At 44.7% G+C, this 27,239-nt stretch overlaps 2 protein-coding genes across 2 annotated transcripts in view; one reads left to right on the top strand and one right to left on the bottom strand.

The window, feature by feature from the left end:
* Positions 1–1,400: 1,400 nt before the first annotated feature.
* Positions 1,401–3,870, bottom strand: SHLD2 (shieldin complex subunit 2). Its single transcript, XM_088468118.1, has one exon. It carries the CDS (start codon positions 3,790–3,792, stop codon positions 1,417–1,419), a length of 2,376 nt encoding a protein of 791 aa, XP_088324244.1. The 5' UTR covers positions 3,793–3,870; the 3' UTR covers positions 1,401–1,416.
* A 285-nt stretch (positions 3,871–4,155) lies between these two features.
* The window catches only part of IFT56 (intraflagellar transport 56), a 128,375-nt gene continuing 105,291 nt past the window's right edge, over positions 4,156–27,239 (top strand). The window contains exons 1-4 of the mRNA XM_088468117.1: positions 4,156–4,356; positions 9,861–9,998; positions 11,281–11,373; positions 24,471–24,585. Of these exons, the coding sequence (XP_088324243.1) occupies positions 4,354–4,356; positions 9,861–9,998; positions 11,281–11,373; positions 24,471–24,585 (349 nt within the window). The 5' untranslated portion in view covers positions 4,156–4,353. The remainder of the gene's footprint in view (positions 4,357–9,860; positions 9,999–11,280; positions 11,374–24,470; positions 24,586–27,239) is intronic.

Raw genomic sequence — 27,239 nt, 5'->3', positions numbered from 1 at the left:
ACTCTCCGAACTGTATGGCTCAACATAAGATGCTCTCTGTATGCTCCATATTATATTATGTTTGTTACTAAGATGCTCAATGTTTTGCATGGCGGTCACTAGCATAGTGTTCCCGCTAGGCTATTTTAGCGGGTTGCCCGGCCCTGCCAGATTTTAAAAGGGCAAAATCCATCCCGGTCACACTCCCTTTTCGGGAGCGCGCACAAGCTCCCAGACAGCAACCCCAGCGCCCTGCCCGCTTTCTAGCGGGAATACTACTAGTATATTCTCTATATTGTATGGCAGTCACTGGGGTGCTCTCTGTACTTTGTGGTGGTCACAAGCATTCCCTTTACATTGTATGGTGGTCACTTGGATACACGCTAGTATGCTCCCAGTATTGTATGGTGGTCACTAAGATGGTCTCTGTACTGTAAAATTGTCAGTAGGATGCTCTCTGTATTGTGTGAAGGGCACAAGATACACTGTGTATTGTATGTCAGTCAATAGGTAGCACTCTATTCTATAGTTGTCACTAGCATGCCTTGTATATTGTACTGTGGTCTGTAGATAGTCTCTGTATTGTATTGTGGATGTTATCTGAATTATAGGTCACCAGCATGCACTGTATAATTTACATTTCAATTATGTGTTCTATATAAGGCCTTAACATGTTCTTTGTATTGTATGGTTTTCACAAGATATTGATTTCACACTACGATGATCTATTTACTGTATATCAGCCACTAGGATGCTTTCTGTATTGTATGTCATTAAGTTATGGGAACTGGTAGGCAAGTTGACTCCACCTAAAGTTTATTTAGTCCTACCTACACAAGGCCAATATCATAATTATTTCCATGGTCACAATCACATCCTAATCTGCCCATGATCATGAGAGATTATATGTGACGGCTCCTTCAATAAGCAAATTATAGAAGATAGAGTGTCACCTTGTGGTCCTATCAAAGGACTAGATTTTTATTGTTATTGTTTACATTCTATTTCAATGGACATGGATTCTCCCAAACCTAGCCCCCTGAAACATGATTGGTTCCCACAAGTGTCCATCATTCTGTTGTACTCACCATTAGGGGTATGTTATCCTATATTCCTGGCTCTCAGTCTGTATGTGTTTGAAAAGTTGGAACATACCAATTAAGAATCTGAAAAGTTAAACATAAAATGATGGTGGTCCGCAAGTCTATTACTCCAAAAGAACCTTAAATGTCACATACAAATGCCAAATGATGTTTTATATAATCTAGATTTCAGAACATTTTACAATATATATATATATATATATATATATATATATATATATGTTAATTTCCCTTTGAGAATAAAACATACGTTCCAGCCTTACAATTTCATAGTGTTGTATAAAAGTCAGTGGCGAATTAAAAAAAAAAAAAAAGCAATCTAAGATAGTTTATATTAAAGATCAAGATGAAAATCCAAAACATGAAATTCCTGCTCTAATGGTATGCTATTTTCATCAAGCAAAAAGTGACTTCTTATGAGGAACAAATAAGATTCTCCAGTCTCAGCCAAAAGAGAATGGCAAAGGTCTGCTATGACAGTCCCATAGGTTACATTAGAGAAGTTGGCTGCAGTTTTGTGTAACAAGTTAGGAGATATATTTAAAAAAATTTTCTCAAAAATATCTGATGGGGCATGGACACGTAACCCACAACCCTCACTCGTAATAGTCATTAGTGCTGGCCGGTAAAATGTTCTAACTTGGTTGTACGGTAAACAAACAAAGCACTGTTCATACACCTGGTTCTCATCTACTTTTAGCTGTGTTTTGCATTTTCCACAGCCTGAGTATATAACTGCAGACAGAGACATCAGAAGATCTGTAAATGAGGTTTCATGGGTCATGAAGATGTTCTCATTGCCTGGGATAAGAAATTCCAATTCTGAAATGCTGGCTTTCACCTGGATGTCACCTGAATATCTATCTTCAATGACTGCCTTCAGGTTCATCTGCTTTATTGGTATTACGTTTTCAATGTACCGCTTTCGAAAATCTATAGCTCTTTTGTCATCATCAAACAAGCATTCATAGGAGGACCATGGCGTAGTGTGTAACTCCAGATCTCCAGAAATTACATTCTTCTTGGTTAATAAATATTTAAACACCCAGATGTGATCTATTTTGCAGCGGATCTGGTCACACCAAGAAATGGTTGCTCCCCACAGTATTAAGACCCCCATTTGTCCTCTGACCTCGTCAACGCTCAAAATTATTTTATGTTGCTGCAACCCCTTGAAATTATATGTGCACTCCTTTAGAATGGAAATACTTCTTACTTTTAGAATTGAATGGACGAGCAATTCTGGTTGAAGCTGGGCAATTCTGACATACTGTATACTGTCCAGTTTCTGGGGCTGTCGTGGAGGCAGTTGTTTTAAGTAATTATGTTTAATATGAATATAGTGCATTAACTCCTGTAGAACTGAGTAATTCATGTTTGAACTTTCATCATGGAGAGGAGTAGAACAGCTTCCAAAATGTATCAACCGACTCCTAAAAGTAGATTGTAGGAAGGGTTTTTCATTCCACTTATCTTCGGACACAGTCATATTTGTTAGCATTACAATATCCCCGGGGAATACGGCTAAACTCCAAAATGCAGCAGATCTCCACATGAGTACTTTACATTCAGCCTCCGACTGATCCAAAACAACAATCGTTGCTAATGGAAAAGAAGAGCCGACATTTGGTCCACTTTTCACCTGAATTTCTTTAACATAACAGGGATAAAGCACAACAGCCAAAATATTGTACTCTCTGGTTTTGTCTGAGCAGTGTTTAAGAAGAGTCAATGATTTTACAGGAGTTTGTGGTCTATGCTCATCATACCTTTTTTTAAAGAGTTTTACTGGTGAGGTGGAATTTTTAGGCTTTTTAGACTTTTGATCATGTTTAGGAGGAGAGGGAGAAGACGTGGTGATTTTTTTTCTTTTGCAACTAGCACTCCCAACATGGTTCCTGAGCTCAAGGATTCCGGCAGCGGATTTTTTTAGACAAGTTTCAGATTGTTGAAATGTTGATGCCACTTTGTTGGACTCATGGTCAGGTATATGAGTAAAAAGTTCAAGAGAGCAGGAAAAATAGTCTTGCATAACATCACGAGCTGCAGTGGTTTCTCTGAGAGCACTTTTCGGAGTACCTACTGATTGGTAAGGCTTGGAAGGACTGAGAGGTTTTGGTTCATTTTGTGCAAAAGATGCATCTTGCTCAAAAATATTTTCAAAACCTTCTACAGCAACCTGGCTAGATGTAAAAACTGTAAGGAACTCTGTTTCCGCAGATATTACATAATTAGTATTCGTTTCCACACCATTAAGATCTTCTGTCTTTTTAGGGTATGATACATCCAATTGGTCACAAAGAACATCATTTGTGTCTCCTGCAGGTTTATGGAAACTTGACGTTATATGACAGTTTTTTGTACTAGATACCAAATCCAAAATGAGCCCTGTGCTATGGGTATCTGTTTTCTGCACAAAAGGAGATTTATACTTAGAAGTAACAAGAGACTGTTGTGCAGATGGATCACAACACACAGATTTGTGATAATGCTGGCTGCCATGTGGGGCACCTCCAAGTAACTCAGGAGTCACCGAGGGTTTGCTGTCGCGAGTATTTTGCTTGCATAGAGTTTCCTCATTACAAACATAAGGGCTTTCTTCCCACTTCGTTTTTTGACCATCTGAAGGATATATGTCAGATCTCCATGGCACAGATGCTGATATATTCGGAGCTCCGATAAAAATGTGAACTATACCTTTATCAGACATCTCTTCCACAAATGAGCTCAGGCTGCAGGGCAGCACTTACACTGTAGTCTAAAAGCACGGAAGTGGATAGATCCGCTTCAGATGTGCAGTACTTCCTATAATGTTCATTGACTCATTTCCGGATGCAACCTAACAAGAAGGAGGTGCGTTCCACACCTCGGTGTAACACCTACCGTCACAGGAAACACTAATCCACCATATTTCATTCTGGAAAAACCATAATGCCAAAGACGTGGTGCCACTACCATGTTAAAGCACTAGACGTTTAGCGTGGTAGCCGCACACCTTTGGCATTGGGCATGTCATTGAAATGTATTAAGCTACCCGTAATACTACTTCCCGGTGCGATGCGATGTTTCTTTACTGCAATGACGGCAACAGATGGTCACGTGCACGGAGCGTGCTCAGCGCCTGCGCAGTGTTCCTGTGATTGTTGCTAGGGAAACGGGGACGGTTGTTGGCGTCTATAACGGGCTGTCCGGGCAGGATCTACAGCGGCTGCTTATAGCGGTTTTATATCGGCCACCGCTCCCTCCTGGAGCGTCGCTTCTGTGAGCCAAGATGGTGAGGAATCTGATGGTCAAGATCAGTGATGTATTCTTATACTGGCAAACATTGGGTTTCTATTGTACTTTACACAATGTATACGTGTGTGTGTATATAGAATCGATAGATATAGCGTAGATACCGTTTGGTGATTGATCAGTAAAGAGGAGAAACGAATTTTTGATGAAAAGAGGACATTTATATATTGAGCCACCAGCACTATTGGGCTTTTTGTGCATGTTATTATAGACTGTAAGCTCCTACGAGCAGGGCCCTCTACCTTCTTGTGCTTCTCCCTACTTTAGTTTCATCTACTACTTCCTCACCACTAGGGCAGCTAACACTTGGTTGCTTATGCTCTGTTGCTTATCTGGGTGTTATGGTCGCTAATGTAGCAATATATATTATCCATGTCCTGTATTGTATTGTTCTGTAAGTCGCTTGTCTACAATTTGTTTATGCATACCTCCCAACTGTCCCACTTTTCTGGGAATGTCCCGCTGTTCCAACCGCGGGCCGCAGTGTCCCGCGGTGTGGGGGGGGGGGGGTAGTTGGGGAGAGCACATACTAGGTGTGCAGGAGGAGAACGCACGGCATCTGTTCTCTTGTGTACAGACTGCCTTGGGGGCTGCCCAGCATCTCGGAGAGTGTTGGGTACGCCCCCAAAGTGACGAAAGCGGGGGAAGCCGCGAGGCTCTGCCCCGGTTTCAGTTAACTCTGCCCTTTTTGGAAGGCACACCCCCCTTTCCGGGCACCGAAGGCGCGCACCCTGTCCCTCCTTTGAAATGTTGGGAGGTATGGTTTATGTACTTTGTGAGGAGCTGCGGAACACTTGTGGCGCCATATAAATAAATTATAATAATGTGAGAGAAGTAGTGCAGTATTGATTGTGCATTATTTTTACACACACACACACACACACACACACACACACACACACACACACACACACACACACACACACACACGTGATACAGGAATCATTTACAGAGCAAAAAATAAAAGTGTTGCAATGTAATATAGGTGTTTTTTCATGCTCTGCTACTAGTTTTACACCACTATGTAATCAGAGATATATATAGTGTTCCTACCCTGCAGCCCACTCTGACAAGGAGGGTCTCCCCCAATATACAAATATAAACCACAGTGATTTCAAAGTGCTTGGTGCTAGGTTAAAATTAAATTCTGGATGCTCATAAATGAAAAAGGGTCTTTTTTTAAATACAGGTTTAATTCTGCATACATTCAAGTTCAGAACTGAATTAACGATATGGAACATTATGGATGTAATTTATATATGTTGCAGCAAGTGCTGTCCAACATGCGAGGAATGCCCGTGTATAAGTTATGGAGGGTACACACGGTCAGACCATCAGACTATCAGATAACGATCAACCTGCATGTGTTGGATGATCGTTTTCGAGCATCCAACACATGCATTAACCCCCTAACGACTATAACGACTCGCGATTAACGATGGTGGATCCCTGTAGTAAACAGGCTAACCTGGTCTATATCGACCTGGTTGGCCTGCATGCACGGGCGACAGTCGATGGTTGTCATCGACCATTCGTGCCAGTGCATGGACCATCGCTTGCAGGGACCAGAAACTGTACGATTTTAATGATAACGATGATCATTATCGTGAAAATCGTGCAGTTTATCTGACTGTGTGTACGGGCCATTACTCTTTCCCAATGATGATGTGGCAGTTTAGTAATTCATCAACGCGTTTCACCCGTAGGCTTCCCTTCCTCATACCACTGGAGTGGTATACTTTATATCACTATGCAGCAGTTCTAGTATTTCTGAGATTTTCAGTATATGGAGAATCTCTTTTTATTTTGTACCATAATTCATAATTATGTTTTTCTGCTGTTATTACTATACAAAGTGATGTGACAAGTAGTAGTTAGCAGGACACATGTAGTTTATATGGCGCAATCTTCATATTTTTACTGTCGAGTGTGAGTTTGTGTGAGGCTGTTTTAGCGGGGCGCGGCGCCCTGCCCTCCTTCTGGAGGGCAAAAAGCACCCTGCCCTCCAGGAGGAGGGCAAAAAGTGCCCTGCCCTAACAGCCTGCGGGAGCCGTTCTCACCCGCGGGACGCAGTGTCCCACGGGTGGAGAAACATGCAGTGACCCGGTCACCGCCGGAGAATAGACGCCGGGCGCATGCGCCCGGCATCTATTCTCCCTGTCTGCAGGGCTTGGGGGCTGCCCGGCGTGTCCGTAAGTGCCGGGCACGCCCCCAAGAGTGACGAAAAGGGGACGCGTCTTATAGACACGCCCCCTTTTCCGATGACCACGCCCCCTTCTCGGTCGCACACGCGCCTTCGGCGCGCGCACGGGCCTGCCCTCTATAGCTTCGACGCCCTGCCTGCCGCCGGAGCTAGAGGGAACACTACACTATGGGCCGGATTCAACTAGATGCGAAAAGCTGTAATCGGCGAAAAAGTTTTGCCTATAGTCGCTTTTCGCCTGTTTGCGTCTTATCTCCAAATTCAATTCCAGGATGTTTTCGTCTAAGCGGAAACTCAATTCACTGAAACAGGCGGAAAAGTTTCTCTAATGAATGGCAGGCGGAAAAAAGTGCAAAATCTCTATTTTGGGGTGCAAATGTGGGGAAATGATTTAGAACCCTTTGGACACACTCCCAAAGGACAAATCTGCCCCCAAAAATAAAAATTTACCTCAGAAAACCCCCCAAAAGACATAATTTTGGGAGCAAAAATGAAAAAAGTGGGGGACAAGGCTAAAAACTAGCGTTTATTGGGGGGCTGTATTGATGAGACAGGTGTTTTTAGGATATCAGGTGCTTGCAGCTTGTGGATTTTTCACATATTTAAAAGTGCACTTTAGAGACACAAAAATATGCTAGCACCCATTTTCAAGTACCCCAAATCTGACTGCACTATTTATTTTAACCAAAAAAATAGTATTTTATATCATTCTTCACCACTTTTACAAAAAAGCTTCTAGAAAGATTGTAACAAAACTTAAGGACACAAAGTATGTTTATTAGGGCTAATAGTACACATCTGTAATGATTTCCAGTGTCGGAGCGTCTTATTTTGGGGTACAGACTGATTCCCCCAATCTATTCAGTACTTTCCGCCTGTTCTGCATTCGCCTATTTGCATTTTCGCCTATTCAGTAATTGGATAGGGCGAAACGCAGGGATGCGCATCCCGCAAATTCGCGTCTCAAACAGGCGATTGCAGCGAAAAGTCCGGGACTTTTTGTGGCTAATTGAATACTGGCCTATGGGTGTTGTTAAATTCGACACAATGTGCCATTCCGGACCAGCACATAGTTCCCACTAGCATAGCAAGTTTTCCCTTGTACCCCATAGAGGTGCGAGGGAAAACTTGCGATTTCGGCACTACCCTAAATGGCCGATATATGCACAGCTGCGGAACATCACTGAGAATTGAATCCCCCGAATTTCAGTGATGACATGGCCACAGTATGTGTGTGTGTGTATGTATGTATGTATGTATGTGTATATATATATATATATATATATATATATGTGTGTATGTATGTATGTATATATATATATATTACTACTTTTCCTTCGAAGAGTTAATTGTTTATAGTGATGCTTTGATGATGTTGTTTGTTTTGCACAGAATATTTCCATATAGTCTGTTATGTTACATGAATTCTCTCCTTTTGGGCTTATCAAAACAATATATATATATATATATATATATACACACAGTCAGGTCCATAAATATTGGGACATTGACTGAATTTTCATATTTTGGCCTCTATTCACCACCACAATGGCTTTGAAATGAAACAAGCAAGATGTGATTTAACTGCAGACTTTCAGATTTAATTTGAGGGTAATTACATCCAAATCAGGTGAACGGTGTAGGAATTACAACGGTTTCTATATGTGCCTCCCACTTTTTAAGGGACCAAAAGAAATGGGACAAACTAAACAATCCTAAATCTAACTTTCACTTTTTAATACTTTGTTGCAAATCCTTTGCAGGCAATTACAGCCTGAAGTCTGGAACGCATAGACATCACCAGACGCTGGGTTTCATCCTTGGTGATGCTCTGCCAGGCCTCTACTGCAAATGTCTTCAGTTCCTGCTTTTTCTTGGGGCATTTTCCCTTCAGTTTTGTCTTCATCAAGTGAAATTCGGATTCAGGTCAGGGGATTGACGTGGCCATTGCATAACATTCCACTTTTTAGCCTTAAAAAACTCTGGTTGATTTTGCAGTATGCTTCGGGTCATTGTCCATCTGCACTGTGAAGCGCCGTCCAATGAGTTCTGAAGCATTTGACTGAATATGAGCATATTATATTGCCCGAAACACCTCAGAATTCATTCTGCTGCTTTTGTCAGCAGTCACATCATCAATAAATACAAGGGAACCAGTTCCATTGGCAGCCATACATGCCCACGCCATGACATTACCACCACCATGCTTCACTGATGAGGTGGTATGTTTTGGATCATGAGCAATTCCTTTCCTTCTCTTCTCTTCCCATCACTCTGGTACAAGTTGATCTTTGTTTCATCTGTCCATAGGATGTTGTTCCAGAACTGTAATGGCTTTTTTAGATGTTGTTTGGCAAACTCTAATCTAGTCTTCCTGTTTTTGTGGCTCACCAATGGTTTGCATCTTGTAGTGAACACTCTATATTCACCCTTGTGAAGTCTTCTCTTGATTGTTGACTTTGATACATATACACCTACCTCCTGGAGAGTGTTCTTGATTTGGCCAACTGTTGTGAAGGGGTTTTTCTTCACCAGGGAAATAATTCTTCTGTCATCCACCACAGTTGTTTTCCGTGGTCTTCCGGGTCTTTTGGTGTTGCTGAGCTCTCCGGTGCGTTCTTTCTTTTTAAGAATGTTCCAAACAGTTGATTTGGCCACACCTAATGTTTTTGCTATCTCTCTGATGGGTTTGTTTTGATTTTTCAGCCTAATGATGGCTTGCTTCACTGATAGTGACAGCTCTTTGGATCTCATATTGAGAGTTGACAGCAACTGATTCCAAAATGCAAATGTCACACCTAGAATCAACTCCAGACCCTTTACCTGCTTAATTGATAATGAAATAATGAGGGAATAGCCCACACCTATCCATGAAATAGCTTTTGAGTTGATAGTCCCATTACTTTTGGCCCCTTAAAAAGTGGGAGGCACATATTGAAACTGTTGTAATTCCTACACCGTTCACCCGATTTGGATGTAATTACCCTTAAATTAAATCTGAAAGTCTGCAGTTAAAGCACATGAATAGAGGCCAAAATCTGAAAATTCTGTCAATGTCCCAATATTTATGGACCTGACTGTATGTATGTGTGTATATATATATATATATATATATACATAATTTGTTTTTGTCAGAGGAAATTAAAAGTCTGACAATTTCACTCCCATGATTTCATTTATTTTTGAGGGATTTTGCATGAGGCAGGTTGGTCTTAAGTACTTAGAATAGCATTGTATGCCCAGTACATTTCCCGCTTCTAATAAATCATTTATTTTCTCAGATGCTATCACGAGCCAAACCTGCTGTAAGCAGTGACCTACAGCCGGTTGATAAGAACAAAAAGAAAGGAAAGAATGTACCCAAACTGAATGAGTTATTGACCCAACGGGACTTTACTGGGGCAATATCACTACTGGAGGTATGATTCTTTCATTTTTGGTGGTCTCAGTTGCAGACAAAAAAGATAATCTCTGGGTAACCATGTTAGGAGGCTGTACATGTAATGCTGCAATTCCTTGTAGCTAGAATTATTTATTTGATTTAAATAAAAATTACTAAACAAGCCTCTCCTTTAGGGGAGTATTCATTAAAGCAGGGATGGGGAACCTCAGGCCGGGAGCCGTATAAGGCCCTCGGAATCATTTGGTCTGGCCCTCTGAGGTTTTTTTTGCTAGCCTCATCTGGCTAGCAGGGTGCCTAGAATATCACTCTGCAGCCAGAATCTATGCAGCAGTGCCGCCTGGAGCGTTCTTAGTACGCTTCAGTTAGTCACACCGCTGCCCTTACAGTTCCCTGGAGCATCCTCAGGATTGCTGTAATGACCGCCGATTGTGGCCCCGCCCAGTTTGACATCACATGGAGGGGGCGTGGCCTGTACCGGGCCCCGCAAATAATGTTCTATATATCAAAATGGCACTCGGCATAAAAAAGGTTCCCCATCCCTGCATTAAAGCTTGGAGAGAGATAAAAGCGTGTGAGCTAAAGTACCAACCAATCTGCTTCTAACTATCATTGTACAGATGGCAGTTGGGAACTGATTGGTTGGAACTTTATCTTTCACAATTTTATCACTCAACTCCAAGACAAAAGCCTTAAGCTTTGTACACACTAGGACGAAGGATCAGCCACCTGTCTGATCCGTCGTCCTATCTGACAAGTGGTAAGTGCATTCACACCTACCAATCGTCAGCCCGATGCATCGTGATTGATGTCACAACTGGGCGGGCATTTACATGTGCCCACACAGTTCAGCTGGAAATCACTGGCGGCCTCTGCAGCTAGCATACGGGCGGTTGGCTGACTGCCCATACACACAGCACAATGCAGCAATATATCTGTAGATATATTGGGCATTGGCTGTGCTGCACAGCCGGCATGGTATGTCTGTGAATGACGTTGTTCAATGACATATCACTGGTACACACCCGCCGATGCGCCCACGATATATATATATATCGGCCGATATGTCGGCCAGTGTATACCCAACATTGGGGTTAGTAGACATTTTATCAGTGTCGATACGCTGAATGTCAACATGTTTACTATCTACATTATAACCATGTCGATATTATGTAAACAATGACAAAAAAAAACAAACCCCTTCCTTGAGCAGAGTAATATTTTGTTTTGTAATTAATGCAGCACAAATCCTGCGTTAAAGAAATTTGTATTAAATTGAATGTATGAATTTGTCTTCATAGTTTAAGCGCCATGTTGGGGAGAGTGAAGAAGACACAGATTTGTGGATCGGATACTGTTCATTTCATCTGGGTGACTACAAAAAATCTCTAGAGGTAACATAGTGCCAATCCAGTACAGCACTGATACAATTAAGCAAATTTTGCAAAACAAAGACAAGAACTCAAATTAATTGTGTTATTATTGTGTTATTATTATCCTGTATATGTATTAGTACATGGAGTGCAGACAACCAAAGGTGAAAGAGGGCCCTGCATGTGAGTGCTTCTGATTAAACAGGAAAAAGGAAATGAAAAGTGTGGAATGTGTGGGGTGCAGGCTGGTTATGTGAAATAAATTTATTTGAGCGTCCAAATATCAAAGAAAATAAAGAAAAAGTAATCCACGCAGGATGACCGCAGATTCTGTTGACCTACACTTTACCTTTACACTTTTCTAGAATAGAGGTACATATAAACCTGAAAGAAAAGTATTCTATATTAGGCACTTATGCAGTATTATAAATTAAAATGTAACTGCTATGTTTATAGTATAAAATGCAAAACATTAAAAATGAAAATGATGATCTTTATTGAAAAAGAGTTTCATAAACTGTTAAAAAAAGTGATTCTGGTGCTAAAAATTTATGGAAAGATTCTCTATATATAATCCTGGTATTGTTTGTCTTGATAACTGGCCCACACTTCTACCATATCTTGTTATCGGTGTATAGCAAGTAATAGCAAATAATTCATAATAATGTAACGGGCACTCAGATTCTATAACATACACATATGTGTCACTTTATAGGATACTTTATTCATATATTGCTACCACCTCAATATGTATTTATAGGCAACTTTTAAATTGGAGCAGATTGGCACAGTGTTATTTTAAACAAAATACAAAAATCTTTATAATACTATGCAATGACAAATTGTTACATAATTGCAATATCCAATTATATAGTTCAACAAAGTTACATTATGGCGTATCAGTAATTGTATTAATATTCACATTCACAATCTCCTAATGATGGGGGCAATTCAATTCAGCACAATGCTGAACAGCCCCGGGAAAGAGTTCCCAGAGCTTTTCAATTCACTGCGCTGTTAAATTCGACTACAGGATTACTGCTCATATCCTTCTGAGGTGCGAGCAGAAATCCGACTTAAGTGCCAGCCGCGATGCTGTTTTCTAAGTTACCGTAGCGCTTACACCCTCTCTGCCAGAACTTTAGACGGGGAATGCAGATTTGCGCGACTAAACACCCAGCTTAAGGCGCAATAACTGGCATGCGCCGATTTAAGTAGTTCTAGTTGGACTTAACTGCACGGTGAGTTGAATAGCTCTGGGAACTACTTCCCCGGCTTATTCAGCATTGCACTGAAATGAATCGCCCCCAAGAAATCTGTTGCCACAGACCTCAAAGGGGTATTACTACCTTCCTGTAGAGGATCCCACTCAATAAACATAAGGAAGTATGCAACTTAGGCATATAAAAGTACCAACTGTGTTAATAGGTGTTTTCTTCTTCACTCCATAGGGGACACAGGCAGAGACCATGGGTATAGGGTGGAGCAGGAGGAGTACGGGCACCAACTAGTTAAGCTTCTCCCAGCAGCCCCGGCCTCCCCCCCCTATACCCCACCCCTAGCCCCAGGCAAGCCAGTTTAATCTGGTGCCCTGCAGGAGCAAGGCACATTTCTAGAGACTGCTCAGCAGTTTGTGCTTCTTTATTTCATTTTATTTATTTTTATGTATGAGTGGGCAGCACTATGCGTCCTATAGGATGCCTGCAGTGCCGCTCCAGTGACCCCCTGCGCTGGCGGCCGCAGCACTGGCAAGCGTGTCAGTGACTCTGGCCGATCCCCCAGCACACCAGGGACGTGCAGCCGCATTCCGTGGGGGGGCACGGACAGTGCTCAGAAAGTAAGAGCGGCTCCTTGCTTACAGAGAGCCGCGCTGCAGCGGCTATCACCGCCGGTGTGGGAGACAACCGGCAGTGCTGACAGCGGTCGCCCAGGCCGCCTGGTGCCTCCGCTAGACCGCCTGGTGCCTCCGCTAGACCACCAGGGCACTTCTATTTGATCAGCCATTGCCCTGGGGGATTTTATCCAGGAAGGGGGAGGTAGGCTCTCCCCATTAGCTCCTCCCCCGCTCCATCACTGCAGAAGCCATGCCATAGGGATACTTCTCTTTCTCTCCCCTTCCATCTGAGATGCTAAGCAGCCATTTTAATCTGTGCCTGCTGCAGTTAGTCTCCGTAGAGTAGTATAGGGTTCCTGTCTCCCTGTATATCTCTCCCTCTGGGATCACGTTATACATTAAGCCAGGGCTCGACAAATCCCGGGTGCCAGGTCGCCATGGCGACCAGATTTTGCTGCTTGGCGACCAGATTTGACAGGGAGGGATGAAGCAGATCTTTGTCAGCCCCAGCGGAGATTCGTGGGCATGTCTGTAGTATTGCGGCGGGCATTTAATGCACAGGTGTACATGTGGCGAGTGTCGCCTGCGTTGACTGCATGGCCTGTATGTCCCAGCCTCCGCTGACTCCCCCTGTCCGTCCTGGCCTGCGCTGTCTTCTGTCCTTCCCGGCCAGCTCTGACTTCTGCTCTCCGCCCCGGCCAGTGCTGACTTCTGCCATCCGTCACGGCTATCTGCTGTCACCTAACTCCGGCTGCATAGAGCTCTCCGGTATAAGGGTCTATGCGTCGCCTGGGATTGTGGCTTCGGAGGGATAGTAGTGTGGCCCAAGGGGAGATGGTGCGGAGGGGTGTTTTGCCTGAGCATACCCCCTTAGTGGTGTGGCTGTGGGGGTTGGTTGCCCGGGGTAGGTGCTCAGTAATGTGGCCCCAGGGAGGAGGGGGGTGGTATTTTCTGTCACCATTGTTTATTTACAAATGTGGTCTGTTATTTCTGGGGGGGGGGGGAGCAGGGGGTCTTTGCTACATCCATTCAACTGTGGCCATTTTGTGGACTAGTATATTGTGTGTAAAAGCTGCATAACACACAGAGCTGTGCTCCTTAATCCTGTAATTTTTTTTGGGAGGGGGAGGAGGCAGTTGTCTTGGCTTCTAGATTTTAGAAAAATGCCCTGCATTAAGCTCCTTCCTGCCGAGTGGGGCTTGTATTGTTGAGTATTAACTGCCCACTGTTAAAAACAGCATTGACTGTTTCTCTGTGCATGTATTTATGTTTATTTCTCACCTGTTTTCTTTAGAGCAGCTTAGTAAGCCCGCGACTGTAAAGCCCCACTTATTGTGGTAGTGAGGTCACATTTATTACACCCCCCACCCCTTTATTGCACACAGTAGTTTACCTAGCTGGTGTGTGGGGACTGCCCTGGATTACGGTACCATGTTTTACAAAGGCTAAGCACCCAGGGATGGGGGTGCTTCAGGACTTTCTCCTGAGGCTCCGGACCACGTTGGGCTCTGTGTCCGGTGTTTCGCAGCCAGCGGGTCAGTCAGCCATGACTTCCACCTGGAACCGGCTTGGGCTACCTCTCTCACAGGTAAGGTTGCAGGTCACGAACAGACTGGAAACCCCACGACCCGCTCCCCTTACTAATATCCATACAGGCTCAGCTGTCCCCAGTTGTACTGTCTCAGGGTACCTTGTAGCATTTTGCCTTGGGACGCCATGGATGCAGTTCTTCTTGCATTTTGCGCAGGTGTCTACAGCTTTCCAGCAGAGGCTGGACAGGGACCGCACTACAGACGCTTGCCCTCTAGTTGAGCTAGTTCTGCGCCACTGTTCTGTTATGATTCGGACTCCTTAGGTTCCTTAGCTTACTAGGACATTATGTCTGATATTTTAGATGCTGAGACCTTCGTCTATCCCGGAGGAATCCCTACCGCAGATAGATGTAGCGGCCCTGTCTAACATGTGGAGAGCTATTCTCCGTATCAATGATGCCGAGCAGGCACCTAAGGCTATTGCTCCGGCCTTCAAGAGTCAGTAAACAGTTTCTGCAGAATTCCCATCTACTGCGCAGCAAGTGGTTTTCTACGGAGGAGTGGGCTCACCCTAATAGGCGCCTCAAGGTTTTTAGCCGCTTTTCCCCCTTCAATCCAGTATCTGCTGCGGACCCGGCATAATGAATCTCCTCCTCAGGTAGATGTTCACATGGCCCGCATAGTCAAAAATGCTACCCTTCCTAGTCCAAATATGGCATCCCTTAAGGATCAGATGGCCAGGACATTGGAACTTCCCTAAAGAGGGACTTATATTCTGCAGACGCTATTGCATTTCCAGCTCTGACTTCTGCTTAGGTAGCTGAAGTCATTAGAGGTTGGACAACCGCTCTTTGTCACGATCCGCACTACTAAAACTGCCTTCTTACTTCTCTGGTGCCTTGTCCAGGATGGCACAGAGGTCCGTCCGGGCTGAACGCTGCTCCCGGCTGATGTTTTGGCATGCCGATGGTGGTTCTGCGACCTCTTGCTCCTAACAGGCTTCCTCAGCATGGTGACACACAGGCCACACGCCAGAGTTCCCTCCTGAACGGGGCGCAGCCATCTTGGACTCTCACCTGACGCTAAGCCTCCATTCAGAACACTGCCTTCTGACCTGCTGATCGCAGTGTCCAATCATCAGGGATCCTGCCCTATTAATTCCATTTCCTGACTGGCCTCTGTTGCCAATACAACGTTGCTCTTAGCTGAAGTTACAGCTCAAGTACTGAGCTGGATATGTCTTATCTGAACGGTACAGTCCGTCCTATTCTATTTCCTTCATCTGGAACCAGACTCATCTGCTGCAGTCTGGAATTGTCATTGAGAATTATCTCTCATATCACCATCGGTCCTTACCGATCAACATTACTATTCTTCAAACATCGGATCCTCAGCAAATCAGTTATTATTCTTCAAACATCGGATCCTCAGCAAATCAATTATTATTCTTCAAACATCGGATCCTCAGCAAATCAATTACTATTCCTCAAACATTGTATCTTCAACTAATTAATTTATTATCCTTCAACATCGAATCCTTATTAACTCAAGTTATTATTCTTCATCATCATACTCTTATTAAATAAAGTTATTGTTCTTCATCATCGGACTCTTATCAAAGCAAGTTATATTATTCAACATCAGACTTCTGTCAAATGAAACTATTAATCTCTCAACTCAACGTATTAATAAAATAGACTTTCTTTATCCTGTCCTCGCCTTCGGGCACCTCATTCACTACCATATCCTCATATTCCTATATGAGGAGGTCCTGGTTAAAGCCACCCAAATTTATCCACGCTCCTCCAATCTCTCCTTCAGCCTCCCACGCCTGTTCGTATCCAAACCAATCCTCAGGCGTGACACTCTTCAGGAGAGCATCAGCTCGTATGCCCATAGGAACAAGCTATTAGTGTTAGGGGAGCACATCAGAGGGTGGCCTCTTATCTAGGAGAGGCAACAATTGATACTGTGTCCTAGCCTTCAGGGTGTCAATTTCCTCGTGGCTGCTAGGCGAGCCCTCTGGCTTTGTTTCTGACGCGTTGACTCAGACTTTAGTAAGGCCATAGATGCTCTTCCGCATTCAGGGGGCATTCTTTGGGGTCCTGACTTGGACACGATTGTAGCCTGCGGGACGGCATCCAGGACAGCCTTCCTCCTTTCTGTGACCTAGGTCGTGAACTTCTAATTTTCTCTTATTTCGCCAGGAGGGAAGGGCCAGGGGCCAACCTTTCTCAAGGTCTCCGGGGTTACTTTTCCAAGGGTTCCAAGCCCGAGCCTTCAGGCCTACTGACAGGCTTGCCACGTGACAAGGCAGACCTCCACCTGGGTGGTGCCAGTGTGGGAGGCTGACTTCTGCTGTTTCCAACACCTGTATGGCGACCACGTCAGATGCCTGAGGGCAAGGTGCTCTCTCCCTGGGCTACACCGTAGTCTTTTAGGAAAGGTCTCAGAACCTAATTTTTCCACAGGTGTTCCGGTGGAAGCACTGGGGGACTCTATTCACTCCCTGCTGGCCTCCAGAGTACTTGTTCCAGTACCCCTGTCTCAGAGAGGCAAAGGTTTATATGCCAGTCTCTTCTTGGTTCAGAAGCCGAGGGTTCGTTCCTCAACCTGGAAACCCTCAAGGGGTTTTTGTGAGTCCCCAGATTTTGCATGGTGCCTCTACTTTCCATCATTCGAGCATGGGATCCGGGGGATCTCAGGGCCTCCTTGGATTTCTGGGATGCTTATTTGCAGGTTCCTATCTGGCTCAGTCACCAGAGTTTCCTCTGGCTTGCGGGCTGTGGGAGCATTCCAATTTCGGGTATTGCTTTTCGGTCTTTCCATGGCCCCACAGCTTTTGACAGAAGTCATGGCAGCTCATTTACGCCGCTGGGGTATCAGGTTTCTACCTTCTCTAGACAACCTTCCTCTCCTTGCCCAGTCTCCGGATGTTCTCAGGGAACATATTAGTCTCTCTATAGATCTCCAGTCTCACGGAGGGCTCATCAATGGGATGAAATCCTCCTGGATCTTCCTCTTGTGGTCCAGCAATCTTCAGAGTTCTCTGCCTGGCTCGGCTGTTCCTTCGCTGGACAGACATCGCCTTGATGGCATCTCTGCACAAACACAAGCTTCTGAAGTACTGCTCCCATGCCATGGATCCGGGAGCCCTTCGGGTGGATACCTTGGCAGTCCGGTGGGAGTTGAATCACTAGTATTTCTTCCCTCCTATATTGGGTCCTCCGCAAGTTGCAGTTAGAGGGCGGCATGATAATCCTGGTAATGAAGGTGCAGGTTTCCACACTTTCTGTCCTCTTTCAGAGACAGATTGCTCTGATGCCTGACGTACGATCTTTCCTTCAAGGTGTTCTCCTCGTACGGCTTTGTTTCTCAGCTCCTTGATCTTTGTCTTTGGTGCTTCAAGCTCTTCAGTCATCGCCCTTGAACTCTGTTGACATTCATTGGCTTGCGTGGATGACCATTTTCCTGCTGGCTATGCGTCGGACTGGCAAGTGTTTCACTGGGGTGCGTTGTCCTTTCTCTCTCCATTGTTGTTTTTTCACTTGTACCGGGCTGTTCTTCGAACTTGCTTTGGCTACCATTTTATGGTAGTCTCTCGGTTTCTCATCACCCAGGACATTGTGGTCCCTGTGTTTCAGGCACCTGATTGTTCTATGGAGGAGACCTCATTGGACGTGGGGCGGGCCCTCCAGATCTCTGTGGATAGGACCCGGGATCTCTGTAGGGAGGATCCCCATTTTGTCCTCTTTGAATCTTCTAAACGGAACTGACCAGTTACCACAGTTGGCTCTCTTTGATTATTTCTCACGCTTTAGCTGTGGCGGACTTCCCTGTTCCGTATTTATGTCGGATCATTTTCCAGATTGGTGGATACTTCTTGGGGGGCTCACCAGGGGTGCCTCGGCTGAGCAGGCTTGTAAAACAGCCCTTGGGTCTCCAAAAATACTTTCCTCCAGTACTGTTTATTTGTCACATTCGTTACTGTGGACGCAGTTTTTGGGCCGAAGGGTTCTCAGCACAGCTCTGGCGCATCCCCTCCCATAATGGGACAGCTTTGGGACGTCCCATGGTCTCTACCTGTGTTCCCTATGGAGTTAAGAAGAAAAAGGGACTTACCTGGTTAACTCCTTTTTCTTCAAGATCCATAGGGGACACAGGCCGCCCACCCTGATGCACCTGGCTTGCAGGGTTTTCACTTTGCTTCCAGTTCTCCTTTTAGCGTTTCTAGGTGTTTGGACCTTTATGTATGTGAGGGCCAGGCTTCCTTTCTCACTCCTACCTTGGGCTTGCTAACTTAACTGGCTAGGGTAGGGGCGGGCTATAGGGGGGGAGGAGCTGGGGCTGTTGGGAGAAGAAGCTTAACTACTTGGTGCCTGGACTCCTCCTGCTCCACCCTATATGCATGGTCTCTGCCTGTGTCCCCTATGGATCTCGAAGAAAAGGATTTAACCAGGTGATAACATAAATCTCCTTATTTCAATAAAAATTAAGCAGAAAACGCTTGTACTATTAACGGTGTACCAAATATAACGGTATACCATATATATAGTTCAATTGAAATGATTTGGCAGCACTCAGAAACTTTAAGTGCATATATATTTTGTGTTCCAAACAGAAAACAATATTTCAGGGCATGTAAGCCCTTTTATGAAGGTTTTTGTTACCTTGATAAACGGCTAGCCTGCCCTGAAACGTTGGTTTTTGTTTGGAACATATACCGACAGTTTGTTTGGATGCCTGCCGTCAATATACCGACAGCGGCATCCCGATGCTCAGAATCCCAACAAGGGTCCGGGAAGTATAGTAACCCTCTCCCCTTCTACCCCTAACCCTGTGTTCCTACATCCTAACCCCCCACCCCATCCTCCCCATAACCCTCCCCGTTAGTGCCTAAACCTAACCCTCCCACCTTAGTGTATAAACCCCCCCCCCAATTGGTGCCTAACTCACCCTCGGGGGTACCTAACCCTAACTCCCCCCGTGATGGCTAAACCTAACCCTCCCCCGCGCGGCTAAGTCCTAACCAGCCCTGTTATACTTACTTTTGGCATTCTGGCTGGTCGGGATTCCAGCTCTGCATGTCACCTACTGTCGGTATTCCGGCGCCAGTCTTCTAGGCGGGTAGTGGCATCCTGGCGCCGGGATTTCATCAGCCGGGTGTAGGTATATTAACTACATCCCTTATGATCATGCAGTATTCATAACGGCACATACAATATAGAAAAAAAATACTGAAAATTACATCCGTTATACTTCTGTGTACTTGGCTATACATGAACAATGCTGACCATTAATTCTGGCAGACAGAACAAGAAAAAGGTCACTCATCAGTTTATCAGTATTAAATAACAAATGACAAATCCATGGAGCATTCTTGTGAGATATATCTAAAATGCAGGACCAGCAGAGTGTCATGTTAATTCACAGGCCACTCTATAGCTACTCAGTGTGCATTACCCTGAGTTGTGTTCATTAAATGGTAAATGCAGCATGAGCAGGTCTCTGGATAGTGTATCAGAATATCACTTTGAGAACAGCCTTATCAGTATGTAAGGTATAGATGAAGAATGTATCACGCTGTGTCCATGGTCTTTCCACAATTCAACATTATGTTCACCTAATGCCGAACACAGTACAGGGTAATACATCTTTGTGGCTGTAAAGCACTCTCAAGTGCAAGCTCTGATACCACAGAATACAGAAGGGAACCAAGTCAATGCCAGTATTTGCTCTGCATTGAAAGAGATGGTCAGAAACACAAGGTTATGACTACACTTTTATCCCTGCTAATTAGAAATAATAAAACGTTACAGTAGATAATGATTTGTTACTATCCATTTAAAGAAAAAACAAATGTGACAGGTCAACTTTAAAATATTAAATGCAAATCTGAAGCCATGACAGACAGTTCCTAAACCTATGCCCAAACCAATCTGTTCTTCCTCCTTTCATTTCAGTGGGAGTGATCATTCGGCTTTAGGCACTGCACATAGGGCCTGATTTAGAGACTGATGGTTATGCGATCGCAGCTGTGAAAATATGCTAATGGTTGCAAAGCTTATATGAACATAAGGACGCCCACTGCTGCTTTTTCATATACGTACGTTGTCGCTTACGTGCCTAAATATCGGTAACATCGACGCACATTGAGTAGCCATCTTGCTCTTGCGACAGGTCTGACCTACCTAGTTCTCCTGACACGCAGAGCTGCATAGAAGATTGCATGGGCTGATTTATGCACGCCCATGAAGTGGCATTCAAACAGACAGACACGCCTGTGTTTTTCAGACCACCCCCCGTCACCACCCGCAAACGCTGACAGTCTGTCACTCGCTTTGGCTTCCTCTGTGCATCCGTAGTCACAGTGCAAGTACTGCGCACGCGCAGTTCGGCTTATTCATACACTACCGTTCAAAAGTTTGGGGTCACTTAGAAATTTCCTTATTTTTTTAAAGAAAATCACTGTTTTTTTTCAGTGAAGATAACATTAAATTAATCAGAAATACACTCTATACATTGTTAATGTGGTAAATGACTATACTAGCTGCAAATGTCTGGTTTTTAAAGGAATATATACATAGGTGTATAGAGGCCCATTTCCAGCAACCATCACTCCAGTGTTCTAATGGTACATTGTGTTTGCTAAGCGTGTTAGAAGACTAATGGATGATTAGAAAGCCCTTGTGCAATTATGTTAGCACAGCTGAAGACAGGTGTGCTCGTTAGAGGAGCTATAAAATTGGCCTTCCTTTGAGCTAGTTGAGTATCTGGAGCATCACATTTGTGGATTTGAGTATACTCTCCAAATGGCCAGAAAAAGAGAACTTTCATGTGAAACTTGACAGTCTATTCTTGTTCTTAGAAATGAAGGCTATTCCATGCGAGAAATTGCCAAGAAACTGAACTTTTCCTACAACGGTGTGTACTACTCCCTTCAGAGAACAGCACAAACACGCTCTAACTAAGTAGAAAGAGAAGTGGGAGGCCCTGGTGTACAACTGTGCAAGAAGACAAGTACATTAGAGTCTCTAGTTTGAGAAATAAACGTCTCACAAGTCCTCAACTGGCAGCTTCATTAAATGGTACCCTCAAAACGCCAGTATCAAAGTCTACAGCAGAGATTTTCAACCTTTTTGAACTCGCGGCACACCGAAAAAAATTTTTAAGGTACCAAGGCACACCATCTGTCCCCCATGAAGAAAAACACGCACATTGGTCCCCACGGGGCAGATCCTTCAATTCCTCAGCACCGGTTGGTGCAGGCTTGCAGCAGTCACATTCACTGCTCATCAGCAGTGTGAAGTACTGTGCAGGCGGGACAGCGATGCGGCGTGCGTGACCTATGATGTCACGCCGCCGCGTCTCCATTGGTATGGCCTGGGCAGCGGCTGAGCCACGTGGAAGAGCTCAGCGCTGCCCCGGCACAAAGTTAGGGAAATAAATAGATACAGCTGTGGGGGGCATCTCCCGGCGGCACACTTGGGAACCGCTCGCGGCACACTAGTGTGCCGCGGCACAGCGGTTGAAAATCGCTGGTCTACAGTGAAGAGGCGACTCCGGGATGCTGGCCTTCTAGGCAGAGTGGCCAAGAAAAAGCCATATCTGAGACTGGCCAATAAAAGGAAAAGATTAATATGGGCAAAAGAACACAGACATTGGACAGAGGAAGATTGGAAAAAAGTGTTATGGACAGACGAATCGAAGTTTGAAGTGTTTGGATCACACAGAAGAACATTTGTGAGACGCAGAACAAGTGAAAAGATGCTGGAAGAGTGCCTGACGCCATCTGTCAAGCATGGTGGAGGTAATGTGATGGTCTGGGGCTGCTTTGGTGCTGGTAAAGTGGGAGATTTGTACAAGGTAAAAGGGATATTGAATAAGGAAGGCTACCACTCCATTTTGCAACGCCATGCCATTCCCTGTGGATAGCGCTTGATTGGAGCCAATTTCCTCCTCCAACAGGAGAATGACCCAAAGCACACCTCCAAATTATGCAAGAACTATTTAGGGAAGAAGCAGGCAGCTGGTATTCTGTCTGTAATGGAGTGGCCAGCGCTGTCACCAGATCTCAACCCCATTGAGCTGTTGTGGGAGCAGCTTGACTGTATGGTACGCAAGAAGTGCCCATCAAGCCAATCCAACTTGTGGGAGGTGCTTCAGGAAGCGTGGGGTGAAATTTCTTCAGATTACCTCAACAAATTAACCGCTAGAATGCCAAAGGTCTGCAATGCTGTAATTGCTGCAAAAGGAGCATTCTTTGACGAAAGCAAAGTTTGAAGGACAAAATTATTATTTCAAATAAAAATCATTATTTCTAACCTTGCCAATGTCTTGACTATATGTTCTATTCATTTTGCAATTCATTTGATAAATAAAAGTCAGTTTTCATGTAAAACACAAAATTGTCTGGGTGACCCCAAACTTTTGAATGGTAGTGTATACGCGATGACAAACAATTCTCGACCTGCATCTGTAATCGCCATTGTGTCCAGCTCTGAATCAGGCCCATAGAGCAGTGCTGTCTGTGATGGGATCGGGTTTGCATTTTTTTATTTTACCAAGACATATGGATGTCTGGATGGATGGAAGAGGGGGCCACCCAAAGGTTTGGTAAATTTATATTTGGTGTTTTTTCTTTTTAATAAAGGATCACCACCTTCGCTGTCCATGTACCAGGAGGGCCCTTAATGTCCAGGCTGGCACTTGTTGTTCCACAAGTGCGATCATGCCAGGGCTGGCCTCCTGGGACTTGTCCACAATATTAGCTACTATTTTATTGCTATAAACACCCACTGCCACCAAGGCTGGTAGTTCCTTGAGAAGGGGGACCCCAGTTTATTTGTGGGATCCCCACTTTCTGAAGCATTCCAGTCCTGGGCTGACCAGTTTGGAGCTGGTTGACAAATGGCAGAGGGACCCCATGCTGTAAGTCTACCTGCTATAGCGTCAGTCCCCCCCGCTGGTTCAGCCTGGTGCTGATTATTGGATATTAGGGGGAACCCCACACCGTTATTTCCCCCTATTTTCCAATAGTAGAGCAGGCTCAGAGGTCTATGGCTGGTTATTGATGTGGGGGAGGGCCCCAAACTTTTTTTTTTTTAAATGTAATAATTTTGCTGCTAGAAGCAGCATCTAAACTAGTGGCCTTTTATGAGAAGTGTGTTGCTAATATATTCTAATTTCTACTAGGCTTTTACTTTTAGATTATTAGTTCTTTCTGTCTACCACTGTTGTGCCACTATGTTTCATAAGTGTGCTTTAAACGGTCATGTGCTTGTGCTGCTTATTTATTTTATTATTTATTATATATATTTCTTAGATAGCGCAGCATATTCCGTTGCGCTTTACAATTTGAAGCTGCTCTGTCGCTTAGTGTAGCCGGCCAGCTCGCTGCTGCCTTTGTCCATTATTGGCGAAAACAATATTGTGATGTGGTCAAAAATTGACTGGAAATTGCTGGAAATTAATTGTTATTGATGTAGGAACAAAAACAGGTCCAAATGACATGATTTAAGCTGTTTTCTTTTACATTTTGAATGAAATACAAAACCAAATTATTTGAGGGTGGTTTTGCCAAAACCAAAACACGAGGAAGATTTAGATCCCAAACCAAAACATGGGGTCCGCTCATATCTCTCTTGAACATGTATTTAAATATAAGTCCATACAAGATAAGGAAAGAGTTTTGCAAACTATGTAAGTATTTACTTATTGCATAGCAATAACATCTGTATTTTTTCTTAAAGGTGTTTAAACTTGTAAATCAACAAGAAGGTTGTAATCCTGATGTCTTGGTGAATTTGGCGTGTACCTATTTTTTTCTGGGAATGTATAAAGAAGCAGAGGAGGCAGCAAATAAAGGTATGAGAGTCATTATTGCAATAGATTGCATTTGCATTAACTTTTTCTGTGAAGGAAACATCCTCCTTTGTATACTTATGTGTGTATTTAACCCTAAGGGTCTATTTGTACACATAATACATCTAACTGTTGTTTAAATACACTGTAATATACCGTGAACGAACCTAACAAGTACTCTTTGAAATCAGTTCCCATTGTTTTGGGTGAGTCCTCTTTATGCAGTTCTCTTTCTAGGTCAGACCATCACCAGCTTGTTACAAATGTAATGTCATCAGGTTTGAACTGACTAGTGCTTCCTGCCATAATTGTATAACAGACAGAGGGCTTGATTCAGACCTGCCCGCGAGTGTTGAGCATGCGCGAGACCCGGATAGCTACAGGCAAACCGTCGCTCCGGGTCTCGCTACAAAGGGGGCGTGCTGTCGATGTTGAGTGACAGCATACCGCCATTGGTGGGCGTGCTGGGGCGTGGCTGCCCAGACGGAGGCGTTCCCATGGGAACGCCTACCGTCTGGAGCCGGCCCCACTGACATCACAAGTGATGTCAGTGGGAGTGTTCTCGGCTCTGATAGAGCCGAAAGCACTCCAGGGCTTGCGGCAACGAGACCCTACCACAAGGGTTTTGTTGCAAGCCCGATGGTCGCGATGGTCTTCACCATCGCGCCCATCTTCCTGGCCGCTCGCTATAGCTTTGGGTGGTCACCCACAGCTATACGAGCGGCCAGGAGGCCGTTCTAAAAATTAAGAAGGACGGCCCTGATTCAGAGCGAGCGCTCTATCAGAGCGTCTGGCTCTGAATCAGGCCCAGAGGCCCTCATTTAGAGGCGGTCGTGAAATGCGAGCGGTCGCTCTGAATGAGGGTGGCCGCTTGTATTTTGAAGTGCGGCCTCCTGGTCGCTAGCTAAGCTGTGGGTTAGCACCCACAGCTTTAGCGACCGACCAGGGTGATGGTTGTGATGGTCAAGACCATCTCGACCATCGGGCTTGCGACGAGACCCTAAGGTTGGGTCTCGGCAACCGCAAGCCCCAGGGAGCTTCCTGCTCGATCAAAATTACTGGTGATGTCAGTGTGGCCGTCCACAAAATGGCAAGCGTTCCTTAAGGAACGCCTCCGTTTGTGAAACCACCCCCGCCACGCCTACAAAAAGGGGCGAGTTGTCGATCACCATCGACAGCTGCCCCTTTTGTAGTGAGCTCCGGAGCGAGAGAATTTCTCTCTCGGTCTGGGGCTTGCGCGTGCGCAGGGCCTAAGCATCGACCCGCTTGCGAGCAGGTCTGAATGAGGTCCAGAGGCTGGCTAAGCTGATCCTGTACACATAAACCACTTACTATGCTGGGGGCTGGGAAGTGTGACTACTGCCATACTTTTCCTTTATTATCCACAGCCCTCACTTTACATGGCCCTTGACTAAAGGCCCCCAGGAGATTTGTATCAGATCCGATCTCGCATAAGATTCCCTTGAAAATTCTTCCCTTGACATTCTGTACAATTTGTGTTTAGAAATGGTGAGATTCTACAAACGACCATACGATCCGATGTATCTTAAACGATTGTAAATCGTTTACGATCAATCATATGCAGCAAATACATACACAATGAATCTGTTGGAATGTCAAAAGGGGAGGGCTTATCTAGGGGGTATAAAAGGCAGCATCCATTTTAGATCTGCTCAGTGACTAATGAGGCTTGGTTTTATACCCTGTTGGACGCTGTACTTTGCTAGTGTGTTTTGCTTTGCTCTTAAGGCTTGCCTTTTACAAAGTGTGTTATTTCTCTACTTTTCTGATGGATTCTTATCGCCATAAGCTTCTGCTAGCCTATGGCTATCTGAGGCTGAAAGGTGTAGGGCCTGAGGAGAGGAGGAGGATGCGGTCTTGCTGGACCAAGGAGTGGCTGATGAGGAGGGAGAGCCGCTCCCATATGATCATGCTGATGGAGATTAGGGAGAACAACCCCTTTTATTATAATTTAAAGGATTTAACAGCATAGTGCTCATGGCGGTGGTTAACGCCAATTATGAATTTATTTTTGTTAATGTGGGCAAAAATGTCCGTGTTTCGGATGGGGGTTCTTTTAAGCAAACCCTCTTCGATGAGAGACTCAGCTCCAACCACCTGAATTTACCATCTGCAACGGAAACGAAGCACGGCCTAAACTATGTTTTTGTGGCTGATGAGGCGTTTGCTCTACATGAGCATTTGCTGAAGCCGTATGTGCAACAAGGCCTTACAAAAGAGAAGTGCATTTTTTATTACAGACTATGCAGGGCTCGCCGAATAGTGGAGAACACATTCGGCAAACTATGTAACAGGTTACGGGTTTTCCATTCCTCAATTAACTTGCTTATGGACAAAACAGATTCTGTTGTTTTGGCCTGCTGTGTCCTCCATAATTTCCTACGGAAAAAGAGTTCTAACCAGAGGACATCAGACACAGCAGTGCCGGACGACCCGGACCAACCGGAGGAAACCGTCCCAATGCTCTCTGTAGCCCTACCTTCAATCGCTTCATCACCAGGAACTGCGAGAGCTAAAGAGGTGAGGGAGCAATATCTGGCCTACTTCAATGGAGTGGGGGCAGTACCTTGGCAGGAGGACAAAGTACCACAACGTACTGGTATAGGTGTCAACTGCCTCTGCTCTGGATGCCCGGG

This window comes from Taudactylus pleione, unplaced genomic scaffold (genome assembly GCF_031769625.1).
Source record: "Taudactylus pleione unplaced genomic scaffold, aTauple2 ptg000080l, whole genome shotgun sequence".
Taxonomy (NCBI): domain Eukaryota; kingdom Metazoa; phylum Chordata; class Amphibia; order Anura; family Myobatrachidae; genus Taudactylus; species Taudactylus pleione.
The sequence above is the reverse complement of the archived record's forward strand: the minus strand, read 5'-3'. Positions and strand labels throughout refer to the sequence as shown.